Here is a 12,500-nt window from a genome sequence, read left to right as displayed (position 1 = left end):
ATATATATATATATATATACATATATACACTACGTACATGTACTGCATGTTTATAGACTGGTAAGCAGATTGATTTTTCTTTTTGCATTTTTTATTGTTTTTCTCTTTCAAAGTTAATTACAGCTTTTTATTTACTATTTTTTTCCTTCAGAAGAAGCAACGAAAAGATCTTTTCTAAAAGATCATCTTATTTTATATCCATCTTTACCTATGCATTACATCGTTTTATTATTAGGTTTCTATTTCAAATCTTCAGATTCTGAATTACTGTTGAAATATAACAATCTTGGAGGTAGTCAATACTGATCAGTATTTACTGCGTAATTTTCAAATAGACAAACAAAAGGATATTTAGCTCAAGTATTTTCTGCCTAAATTATGATAGGATTCAGCCTTAGGACAAAAAACTACTTAGTTGAATATAATCTCTTTTATTTCAATCACTTGGGATTTCTTACAAAACAAATAATATACTCTGTTTACAAGAAAGCATTCAAAAACATTCAGAATCTGTGAACGAGCACAATATCACGGCCCTAATAGAAATATCAAGGAATCTGCTTGTACAGATTTAAAAATCTAATCAAGTCACGAATCACCAACATTACCTTTATATACACAGTACACCTATCTCTGAAAATATATGTGAAACTGCACAACGAACATGATTGGCATCCGATGATTCCTTCACAAAACAGGGACAATAATCTTCATTACACTAGATGACCAGACACAATTATAATACATTACCCTTCGGTATTTGGCATCCAATGACAATATGGCAGATCAAGCAAAGCCTAAAGCTACTAATGAGGTAACGGACTTCATTTTGTGACAAGTCTTCGAGAGGAATGCTTTGTTATGTTAAAGACCCTTGTCCCTCCCTCCCTGTCCCCATAAACCCCTTTTTTCCTGTGTCCAGAAGCAGGGTCTCCCACGGTCAAATCTTATTATATTATGTTAAGTAAGGTATTAGTGCATTTCGAAAGAAAAGAGAGAGAGACAAAAAAATAAAAGGAGCAAAAACTTTGTGACAACAGTGCATTTCCACTCTAAAAGGATGTACTGGACAGAGCAAACTGTAATGTGTTGTGCAATATGTGAGAAAGAGTAAGTCTAAAAAATAAATAGAATATAATTAATTGATATTTCCATTAGCCAATCTCTAGCATATATATTGGTAAATATCTTATAATCAAAATGTGTTGCTTACCCAATTAGATATTAAAGAAACTTATATCCTTTAGCTACAATCGGCAAATTCAGATAAATACCATTTCAAGAAAAGAATGGAAAAAAAAAAATAATAAAAAAAAAATAAATAAATAAAAATAAATAAAATGAAAAATAAAAAATAAAACAACAAATTCCTGCTAATACTAACAGTATTCAAATTCATTATACTTAAAAAAATAAACAAATAAAATAAATATATGAGGAAAGAAAAGATACGCAATCTTTGGCTAGATACAAACGAAGGGTTAATTAATAAACCTTCCAAAACTTGTAATATGACACAGAACACTAGAATATTTTGCAGCTTCCGTTGAACAAGTGTGAACACATAGGGACACTACAGGTTTCTCTGACTATAATGAATTTATAGAACACTATGGAACATGGAAGCAGATGACAGAGGAAGAGGAGGAAGTGGGAGAGAGAAAAGGAGAGAGCAAGAATTCAGAAAGGATATAAAAACAAAATAAAGAAGCAGCAGGCTAGAAAATCCGGATACATGCAACAGCTCCTATTAACAATTACTTGATGACACTAAATTGTACTTCCATTGAGAAAACGTTAAAGCATTGTCAATTATGCACATTACAAGTACTAGCATCGCTTCGTATAACACTTCAAATCAAATCCATCACAAATCATGAAAGTTATCAAATTATAGACATACCAAAATCTCAGTCATCTGATTCTGTCACCTAATACAACAAACAACCTATTTTCATCTATTAACTTCAGTCCTTCATTAAACACAACCAAAGGAACTCAAGACCAGAAAGGAATTTGCTATCACTAGTTATCAAATTGACTAGGATATTTGTATTATTATTTGTATTTCGCACTGTCAAAGATTTCTGGCTCAGTGCATGATGCGCATTGTTTGAAGCAATTCTCCTAGATCGACTGCGTCAACTGGCTACAGCTTCGGCCTTAGAGCTCCTTCACTGCTTCTCCCGAGCTCCTGGAGAACTGTCTGCAGCTTCTCTTGGTTGGGAGAGAGGGTCGTCTGGTCACCCATTCTGGAAAGGTTGAAGGTCCTTAGAGTAACAAATACCCACTCAGAAACCAAGAAGAATAAAGTGCAGAGTGATATAATATACATAAAAACACATGTATATGAATATGTGTGTTCTTTTAATTCCATTAAATTTCTCCTGTCTGACTTACATTTAGACACTGGACATCATAGGGTTATTGGAGCTCTTTCAGTCTCATACAAGACTGTAACCAATAATTCACATCCCCTCTATAAGTTTTTACCTGATTTTTATCAACCTGCAAGAGTTACCAATAGTTCTATGACTCTTAGTTCAATGACATTTGATATGTTGATCATCTACAAGTTAGTTTTCAAAATGCTTATTTACTGCTATTTGTAGGCTTTGGAATAGATTGCCTTCAGAGATTGTCAGATTGTCCTTTCTCCGACTCTTGAAAAATTTAAAAGATCAGCTAATATGTTTTTCTTATGTACATAGCTGACTTTCTATCTTCTCATTCTTTCTAAGCTGTATCTTGACCTGTACTGACACCTTTGGCAGTATAAATCTTGATATTTTCAGTGTGGCTCTTTATATAGCTTACAATAATAATAATAATAATGATAATGATAATAATAATAATATTTGATACATATGTGACTGTCTACATGTGCATATTTGTGTGTGTGTGTGTGTGTGTGTGTGTGTGTGTGTGTGTGTGTGTGTGTGTGTGTGTGTGTGTGTGTATGCATCTGTATGTATGTACGTATGTATGTACGTATGTATGTACGTATGTATGTACGTATGTATGTACGTATGTATGTACGTATGTATGTACGTATGTATGCACATACGTATACACATATGTATGTATGTAAGTATATATATATATATATATATGTATGTATGCATGCAATGTTTTTTGAGGATAATCAGAACCACAGACCATATTCCCATGAATGGAGAAGGTAACCAGCATATCTCACTAAACCAATGAAATAAAAGAAAGTAACAAAAGCTTTAACATATCATGCATCCTATTGGTTTCCAAACATCAGCAAAGAAAATATAAGGAACCCTTACCCCTTTCTCTTCTCAACCATTCCAAGCTTGATGAGCGAACGCAGTGCGTGGCGAGTCGGGTCCAAAGAGAGGGCAGAGTACACCCCCGAACTTGCAACTATTCTCTCCACGTGACGCTGGATGGCCAGTACGACTTCACCATTGTCGAGCCAATCTTGGGAGGCCTGATAAAAATTGCAATTTATTCTGTTTATGTATAAAATGGATGGTAAGAGTGATACAATCTGTTACTGTAGAAAATGTTCTATTCTACAAAATATTTTTCCATCTCCTTCAATAAAATCTTGAATTATCCTTAGAAAAACTTGTTACTTGTTGTAAATTGTATTTTTGTAGCTTACTCTCTTATAATCTATTCATGAGACAAGAAATAAGGAGTAGTAAAAAATAATACATCATTTCAAGTTCACAGTTGAAGCAAAAAATAAAAGTACCAAATTAACTCTTTTTGTGTCACAAAAATACTTTGTGTTCCACATATGAACAAAGATAAAGTTTGCCACAATGGGCTATTAACAATCAATCGTCAAGAAAAGGAGACTGACAGTAATTTAAGTACGACTGTTACATCAGACCTATAGCATACCTTACAAACAAACTGGCATATTGCTTCTCCCTACCCAAACCAAATGGTTGTACAAAAATCACAAAAATTATGCAACAGTTCTTAGAGAATTAGTCTTACTAGTGTCTCTGCAGCACAACTGTAGGTGATGACAAAGGGTTTGAGGAGACCGAGAAGCAACGACATCAATTTATTGCCTCTGCCGGTATGGTGGACTGAACCCTGGATGAAACTGACTTCTCCGCTCCACGTCAGCAGGGATAAGCCTTCCATGAAGTCCTGGGAGAAGAGTAAAGAAAATACATATACAGACAGCTGTGAAGAAGAAGAAGAAGAAAGAAAAAAGATGAAACAAAGAAATAAAAATAAAAATAAAATAAAAGAAAAAATGATGTAGTGTTCACTGTAGTTTGGTTTCTAAAATTTTGTTTACACACAGATGGCACATCACCAAAGCATCAAATAGTAAATTCTATGGGACCTCATCTTTTTCATTAAAATTTCTTGAATTTTAGTGAAAAAGATTTTGTCTGGTGGAATTAATATGAATACTGTTATTATCATTTCTATTATATGTATATTATAATGTTACCAAAATACTAATAGCAATCAATTATTTTTCAAATCTTCCCCAAAATCAAGAAGGTTAAGCAGGGGAGATAGTAGGACACGGAATTAACTCTTGTGGGGGCCATCTACATTTAAACAAAAATCACAGTCGACATGGTACAGTAAGTATCTAATGCCCTTCTGGGATTGATAGGTTTCAAAGGAAAGTTGTGAGAAATATCTAATTCCTTAAATCAATGACAAGATATTCAAATTAACACATAGTATTAAAAAGCTGGATGAAGTCCTTCCTCAAATATCATGTAACGTTCTACACCAAACTTTCAACATAAGAGAAAATAATTTTTTTCTCAATCTTTAGCCTACCAGTTTCATTTATAATAATTACTATGATATCTAAGCATACATAAGAAAGAAGGAAAAGCATAAGAGCAAAAATAAATAAGTTTAGTAAGCTTAAAGAGAATAAGTAACTCTTGTCCAATGTCCTTACCTTTCCTCCAGTGTCCTTCTCGAAGATGAAATCATTGCTCATTAAGGAACGAAGGAAGAAGAATCGGCTCTGTAGCTCCTCTGTGGGAAAAAGGAGAATAAAAAGAAATAATACTTACTTATCTTTTCTATCTATTCTTTTGTAAAACTAATGTAGGCTTAGACTATAGAGACTAGGACTGTACTTCATTTTCTGTGCAATTTCTTTATTGCCAATTTTAGATTTCCTTTCAATGACATTTGCACGAATATACTCATCTCCTAAAAAAAAATAAACAAGAAAAAAAAAAAAAAAAAAAAAAAAAAAAAAAAAAAAAAATCTTTTTTAGAACTGATATCTCCCACGTGTCAAACTTCAAGTATAAAAAAAATTGTATAAAAGGGAATAATTTAAGTATCAAAAATGATCTCTTAAGGGGTAATTAGGATTGACTGATTGCAGATTGATCAATCTGCAAGAACGTGAGACATCATTAAATAAGCGTTGATAAAACAATTACAGTTTTAGCAAGGTATACAAAAGCTTCATTATACTTTAATATTTTATAAAGTGAAGCACTACCGGCCAAAGTTCCCTAATTAACGTAAACTTCCAATACTTTTACACGATATGCAATAAGTCACCTGATCCAATACATCACAACACTCGGAGGAGGTCGAGAAATGACACCAAAACAAACAATTAAACTCACCAATGGGGCAAACTGCATTGGAACTCACTCGTGACACAAGGGCTTGAGCAACCAATGCTGGTCGGATTAGAAGGTGCAATGACTGATTGATGTAATGTTGTAACATGAGATGTGTTACTGCGTTTTCTATGGTTCCACTGCTCAAGGTGGCCACTGTGGAGGAAATGAAATAAACATTTGACTCTTCAATATAATACAAGAAATTGCATGTGTGTATACATATATATATATATATATACATATATATATATATATATATATATATATATATATATATATATATATATATATATATATATATATATATGTATATATAGATAGATAGATAGATTAAATATATAAATATACACACACATATAGATATATAAATATACTCATACATATAGATATATAAACATACATATACATATAGATATATAAATATACATAAGCTATACAAATAGATATATAAATATACATATAAATTTTATATATATATATATATATATATATATATATATATATATATATATATATATATATATATATATATATATATATATATATATATATATATATATATATATATATATACATATATATAGATATAAATATATATATATATATATATACATACATCTATATACACATACATATATATAAACAGAATTTTAAATATATATATATATATATATATATATATATATATATATATATATATATATATATATATATATATATATATATATATATATATATATATATATATATATATATATATATATATATATATATATATATATATATATATATATATATATATATATATATATATATATATATATATATATATATATATATATATATATATATATATATATATATATATATATATATATATATATATATATATATATATATATATATATATATATATATATATATATATATATATATATATATATATATATATATATATATATATATATATATATATATATATATATATATATATATATATATATATATATATATATATATATATATATATATATATATATATATATATATATATATATATATATATATATATATATATATATATATATATATATATATATATATTATATCTATATATATATATATATATATATATATATATATATATATATATATATATATATATATATATATATATATATATATCTATATCTATATATATATATATATATATATATATATATATATATATATATATATATATATATATATATATATATATATATATATATATATATATATATATATATATATATATACATATATACATACATATATAATATACATATAAACACAAACATAAAAATGTAAATCAAGATCAGTGGGAAGTAAAAGACTTACCCTTTTGCGGCAAGTGTAAGCTCTGTTGATTAGGTTGGTGTATTTGCTGTATATGAACGACATCATTGGCTCCTAGTGTTGCAACTTGTTGGTGGATTGCAAGACTATGTCTCACAGTATCTTCAACTGATCCTGTGCAAAAAAAAAAAAATCACTTGTTAGTAGCATCGCTTCCGTTTCCTCTCTGACTTCTGTATTTTGATACAATGATGAAAAAGCCTGGCAAAATATCATCCAATATATACATTAAAATCCTCCACAAACGAGCAGTAGAACCAATAAGCAAGCTATTCAACAAGTACCTTCAACAGCCACCTCTCCCCCAACCTTCTGGAAAATGCCCACCAGCCACGAGACGTCTTCAACGAGACCTTTGAGGGGCACCATCCACTGCCCTCTCCAAAGCGCTTGCATCAGCTGGACACAGACAATGCTCCAGACACTCGTAAGGGAACCCATCTGGATTTTATGTAACACGTGAAGGCCTAGGGCTTCACAGGCAGACAACTGTTTCGGGAAGAGTATTTGATATATCAACTTCTGTTAATGTAAATACACATACCTATTCATTACTCTATTTGCGTATCTATACAAACAATGTATTCCTTGTATTGCATATATGTAACCAATATTTTTTTTTTTTTTAAGTATAGACCTTCAATACAATATCAATTCTCCAATATAAGCTAATATGAAAAAAGGGAGAAAAAAAAGAAGAAAAACTAGAACTTAAACATACCAGTACGGGCAATCCCAACTGCCAAGCAATGACCATGCACATACCTCATTCTTGAGCAATGGGGCCAAATGTGATGGCACAGCGGCAGTGAGGTGCCTTTCAACGCGTGGAAGAAGGAAGCTCCTGGCTGATATGGGGTCACCGACATGGATGCGAATGTCTCCAAAGTTTTCCTTTAATATGCTGGTTGCCTTTAGAAGACCCTGTAAATTTTAAAGCACAAAAAACAATGATTAAAAGAGACAAAGAAACAAAATTTTGAGAGCTATTTACATTTCATTTTGACACCAAGAGGATGGAACAGGAATCCCATCTTCCACATAAGAAAAGAACAAAAAAGCCAATGAGCCATAAATCTCTCTCTCACACACACACACACACACATGCACACACAGATGAATATATAAACAGATAAACACACACACATGTACACACAAATGAATATATAAACAGATAAACACCCACACACACACACATGTACACACAAATGAATATATAAACACATAAACACACACACACATATATGAACATATAAACACATAAACACATACACATGTAAAACAAAATAAGATTGCTAATATAAAATCTACCATATTTATAGAATAACCCAAGGTGAATTTGATAACAAAATTCCAGAAAACAAACACAAACATAATATCCTGTAAACAAATTAAAACTTCTTACGAAGAACACCCACAGTAACAAAATTACCAACAAATCCAATCACAAAATATATACCCTCCTAGGAAGAAAGAAGGAAAGATAGAAAGAGAAGCTCAAAAAGTCAGATTCCACCCACCGACGTTGATTCTTTGGGTTTGGGCACTCCGAGCAGTTCATATGCATAAAGCTTCTCTTCCAGGGTCCTGTCATATGAGATGCTTATGGGCACGACAGCCAGGTCTGGCAACCTTCCTCGCAGCCAGCACTCTGACACACAGCCAAGCAACCCTAGTTGTTTGGGGGAAGGGGAGAGAACATTAGTGTTTGGAGGAGTGGGAGAGATAAAAAGAAAGAATAAGAGAGAGAAAGAGAGAGAGAGAGAGAGAGAGAGAGAGAGAGAGAGAGAGAGAGAGAGAGAGAGAGAGAGAGAGAGAGAGAGAGAGAGAGAGAGGGAGAAAGAGAGAGAGAGAGAGAGAGAGAGAGAGAGAGAGAGAGAGAGAGAGAGAGAGAGAGAGAGAGAGAGAGAGAGAGAGAGAAAGTGTCAATGTAATAGAGAAAATGAATGATGATGAGAGAAAACTATACATACAGAGCAAGAAACATGAAACAGAGAGAAAGAAAGAGAAATAAAATAACAACAAAAAACTAACCATCCAAGTACTTTATAATAAAGTATAGAAAGCCAATAAATGAAGCAAAAATCACAAAAAAACTCACCTATCTTTGGCGGTAACGACTTTCCACTGCGACTTCTAGTACCTTCTAGAAAGAACTCAAGGGGAGATCCAGTGCACTCCACAATGGTCTGAACATATTCCTGACAAAGAAAAATAATTAGGTGTTCGTATATGCTATTTATATATTTGCATGCTCATTTATATGAATATTTATTTATGTACTATCTTACACACATTACATACAACATAAAATTAAGCAAAAACCCCTTGTAAGTGCCACCCCCCAAAAAATTAGGGTTCATCATTAAGTGATGACATGAAATAGAAGATAAAAAACAAAGAGGTTGCAGCTTCTATATACTTTGAATATTTTGTTAAAGAAATCTTATCCAATTTCCACATAATCAACATCATCAGAGACGACAATCAACCTAATGTTACTTTCCCTTTAGTAATGTTTTGTTAAATGTTTCTGCATATAGATGGCTCTGCCAGTGCTTAGCCGCAAAGGAGTCAAGTAGTAGACCTTGTAACCTAACCTTTCCTTGAAATACTGGGAAAATGCTTTTTACACTAATGCTATCAATATTGATACTATTATTTTTGTTAAAATCATTATAATCATTAAATTGTTATTGGCATTACAAATGGCAGTTAATGAAAATCAAGGAAAAGGCTAAACAGGTGAGAGAGGAATTTATCATAACTTGCTAATTGGTGGAGCCATCTATATGTAAAAACAATCACTAAATTAAATACACAGTGGGAATGGTATGTATGCATATGCCAACCCAGGCAGCATGTGGTTAATACTCTCAAACAATATATAACAAGCGCATTTGTAATTTCATGTCAATAGACAAATAAATCAATAAATAAACAAAAACAAATTGATAAGCAACTATTTCTAGAGATAAAACCTACTTGGAATACTGCCCAATAGAGTGCATTGTCCATGAATGTTCGGCGTATGTAGAATGCACCTGAACGTCTCAGCATCTCGCCTATGACCGCCATGCTCATAAAATCTGCAATAAGCCAATATACATAATCACTAAATACATACAATGTAAGCAAGATTACTGTGATTTTAAACAATTTGTAATGAAAGACCACACTGTTTATCCTGCAGACACCCAATGATGCACATGAATGCTAGATATATTATACTATGGTAGCTAATCATATTTCTAATGTAGCACAAGGTCTTCTGCAACTGAAGTAATCTCTGGTACTCATAATCAAGCTCTAATATCATATATTATGTTTTGGACAACTTTATGTAGTAGGAGCCCCCCCAAAAAAAGAAAAAGAAAGAAATATAAACATGTTCTATCTAAAACACCTTTAACAAATCTATCACTCAATCTATAATGAGACTAGAGCCTTACCCATTCCAGCAGCAATAACAGGCAAGGGCAGGTTGAAATGGTATGCGATGTAGGATACTAACAGGAAGTCTGCATAGGATCGATGTGTTGGGAGCAGGATTACAGGTGTTTCAACCAGCTTCCTGCGAAGCTGATACGGAAAATGATAATCAGTAGCCTATTCAAACTGTGACTAATATCAAAGCAGCTTCCGAGAAAAACCAGGATATTTGATGATAGCATTGAGGCTACATTTCTCTAAACAAAGAGATAATTACAAACAACATCAACAAGTATCTATACATCCTAAGATACTGGAAATTGTAAAAGCAGAATATAAATATAGCATCAAGCAGTAATGGAAGAGAGTTTATTCACACAATATCAGCATTTTGGTTCAATATACCATAACTGTTTTCCGGGACTTCTGTTTTCTGTCCATCATAGCACAATATATGAATGATCATATTCTTAAAAGACAAGAGCTTACGGGATAATAAACTACCATTTCTTATCATCCTTATATGAGAAATTCTGATTCATTCCTTAAAATTCTCTTCCTTATTTCTCAATTTAAACTATAAGGTATCTATGTAAGCCTATTTCTACTTGAAAATTTGAGACAATGTGTTTATAATATGACAAATCTGCAATGATGAATCCTTCTGCAATCAAATATATAATTATGTCATCTGTATCTTAAACCACTTGCGCACCCTCACACACACATACACATACACACACACACACACACAGAAGAAAGAGAATCCTACATACTTTCTCAATACCCTCCTCATTAATTAGAACTTTTCCATAAATTCTCTTCATGATCTTGGGAAGGATAAAGGCAAACTGTCGTATAGTGCCTATGTCCTGCGTGTGCCCCATCTGTTCCAGGATACCCTTCACTTCTTCCTCCAAAGCCTCTTGGTCCTGCTCATTCTTGGCTAACTGTTGAAAGGAAAGAGATTGTACTAAAAATGGGTTTAATGATATGTGATTTACCAAGACTAGTAAATGTGAGTTACGTTCCAAATGTGGATCTACAAAATATTCTTGCAACCCTTGCCTATTCCTGAAATCTGTATTCTTGCACTTCTTGATGCTAAGGCTCATAATCAAAAATCCTAACCTGGCTGATGGTGTGCTTCACTCTCTCCGACCCCATCACTCGATTGAAGATGTCATTGCGGCTTAGGTGTAGTCTGTATCGGTAGTCTCCTCTTGACGACCACTCGCGGGCAGCCCACCTCAGGTCACTTGATGCTCTCCTCTCTTCTAGCAAATCAATATATTGTGTCTTTGGCTTGGATTTTCCTCCGCAGGCAGCAGGGGAACTCTGCGATACTATTGGCTGCTCCATTGTGTGTGTCCTCCTCCCTGTCTGGAGAAAAACGAACACGTTATTAATAGGATGAAAGGGATTGTAATGGCTAAACAGAATCTATAAAAGATGAACATCTGGGGGTGTATAAATGGCTTCCTTTTTTGTTCTTTTCTGGAACATTAAAATATTTTAAAAATCATAAATGACATATGTGTGTCAGCTGTTTTAACTGAGTGTCAACTTTTCTTACATTTGAAGGGGTAAATTTAGGTTTACAATATTTTCATTAAAGTTTTTAGGTAATTCTAATATGGAGAATAATATGCCTCTGACTGCAGCTGATCCTTCGACTGTTCTGTCAAGATCTTAGCTACACCGAGTAAACCCTACTGGGATATAGGTGGATAAAAAGATAAAGCCATAGAGATAGACAGATAGATAAGAAGATATAGAGAGATGGAGTTAGAGTAGTGCAATGGTAATGTGGCAGCCTGGGCCAGGAGGATCTCTAAGCACATGGGTTAGAGTCCTGGGAAGGGCATCCACTCGCGTTAATGGTCTGCACCTGTTAAATAAAAGTGCTTCGAAGGAGGCACTTTCCTAGTCCTTATAACTGAATCTGAGACATTAAAAGATGATCACACAGACAGTGAAATACAGAGATAGAGAGACAGACAGAAAAAGATGGATAGACAGCATTATATAATTCTATCAATGCATAAATAGAAT

The 12,500-nt window shown here is 32.4% G+C and overlaps 1 protein-coding gene across 3 annotated transcripts in view; it reads right to left on the bottom strand.

The window, feature by feature from the left end:
• Window positions 1–415: 415 nt before the first annotated feature.
• Gnpat (dihydroxyacetone phosphate acyltransferase) overlaps window positions 416–12,500 on the bottom strand; it is a 12,899-nt gene continuing 814 nt past the window's right edge. For all 3 annotated transcript variants that reach the window (XM_070133297.1, XM_027373476.2, XM_070133296.1), the window contains exons 2-15: window positions 11,577–11,828; window positions 11,222–11,395; window positions 10,466–10,595; window positions 9,999–10,102; window positions 9,115–9,214; window positions 8,534–8,685; window positions 7,779–7,937; window positions 7,298–7,502; window positions 6,996–7,127; window positions 5,616–5,768; window positions 4,925–5,004; window positions 3,982–4,140; window positions 3,297–3,460; window positions 416–2,252 (exon numbers count right to left, since the gene is read on the bottom strand). In XM_070133297.1, the coding sequence (XP_069989398.1) occupies window positions 2,150–2,252; window positions 3,297–3,460; window positions 3,982–4,140; window positions 4,925–5,004; window positions 5,616–5,768; window positions 6,996–7,127; window positions 7,298–7,502; window positions 7,779–7,937; window positions 8,534–8,685; window positions 9,115–9,214; window positions 9,999–10,102; window positions 10,466–10,595; window positions 11,222–11,395; window positions 11,577–11,807 (2,046 nt within the window). In that variant the 5' untranslated portion in view covers window positions 11,808–11,828 and the 3' untranslated portion in view covers window positions 416–2,149. The remainder of the gene's footprint in view (window positions 2,253–3,296; window positions 3,461–3,981; window positions 4,141–4,924; window positions 5,005–5,615; window positions 5,769–6,995; window positions 7,128–7,297; window positions 7,503–7,778; window positions 7,938–8,533; window positions 8,686–9,114; window positions 9,215–9,998; window positions 10,103–10,465; window positions 10,596–11,221; window positions 11,396–11,576; window positions 11,829–12,500) is intronic.

This window comes from Penaeus vannamei, chromosome 18, assembly GCF_042767895.1.
Source record: "Penaeus vannamei isolate JL-2024 chromosome 18, ASM4276789v1, whole genome shotgun sequence".
Lineage (NCBI taxonomy): Eukaryota > Metazoa > Arthropoda > Malacostraca > Decapoda > Penaeidae > Penaeus > Penaeus vannamei.
The sequence above is the reverse complement of the archived record's forward strand: the minus strand, read 5'-3'. Positions and strand labels throughout refer to the sequence as shown.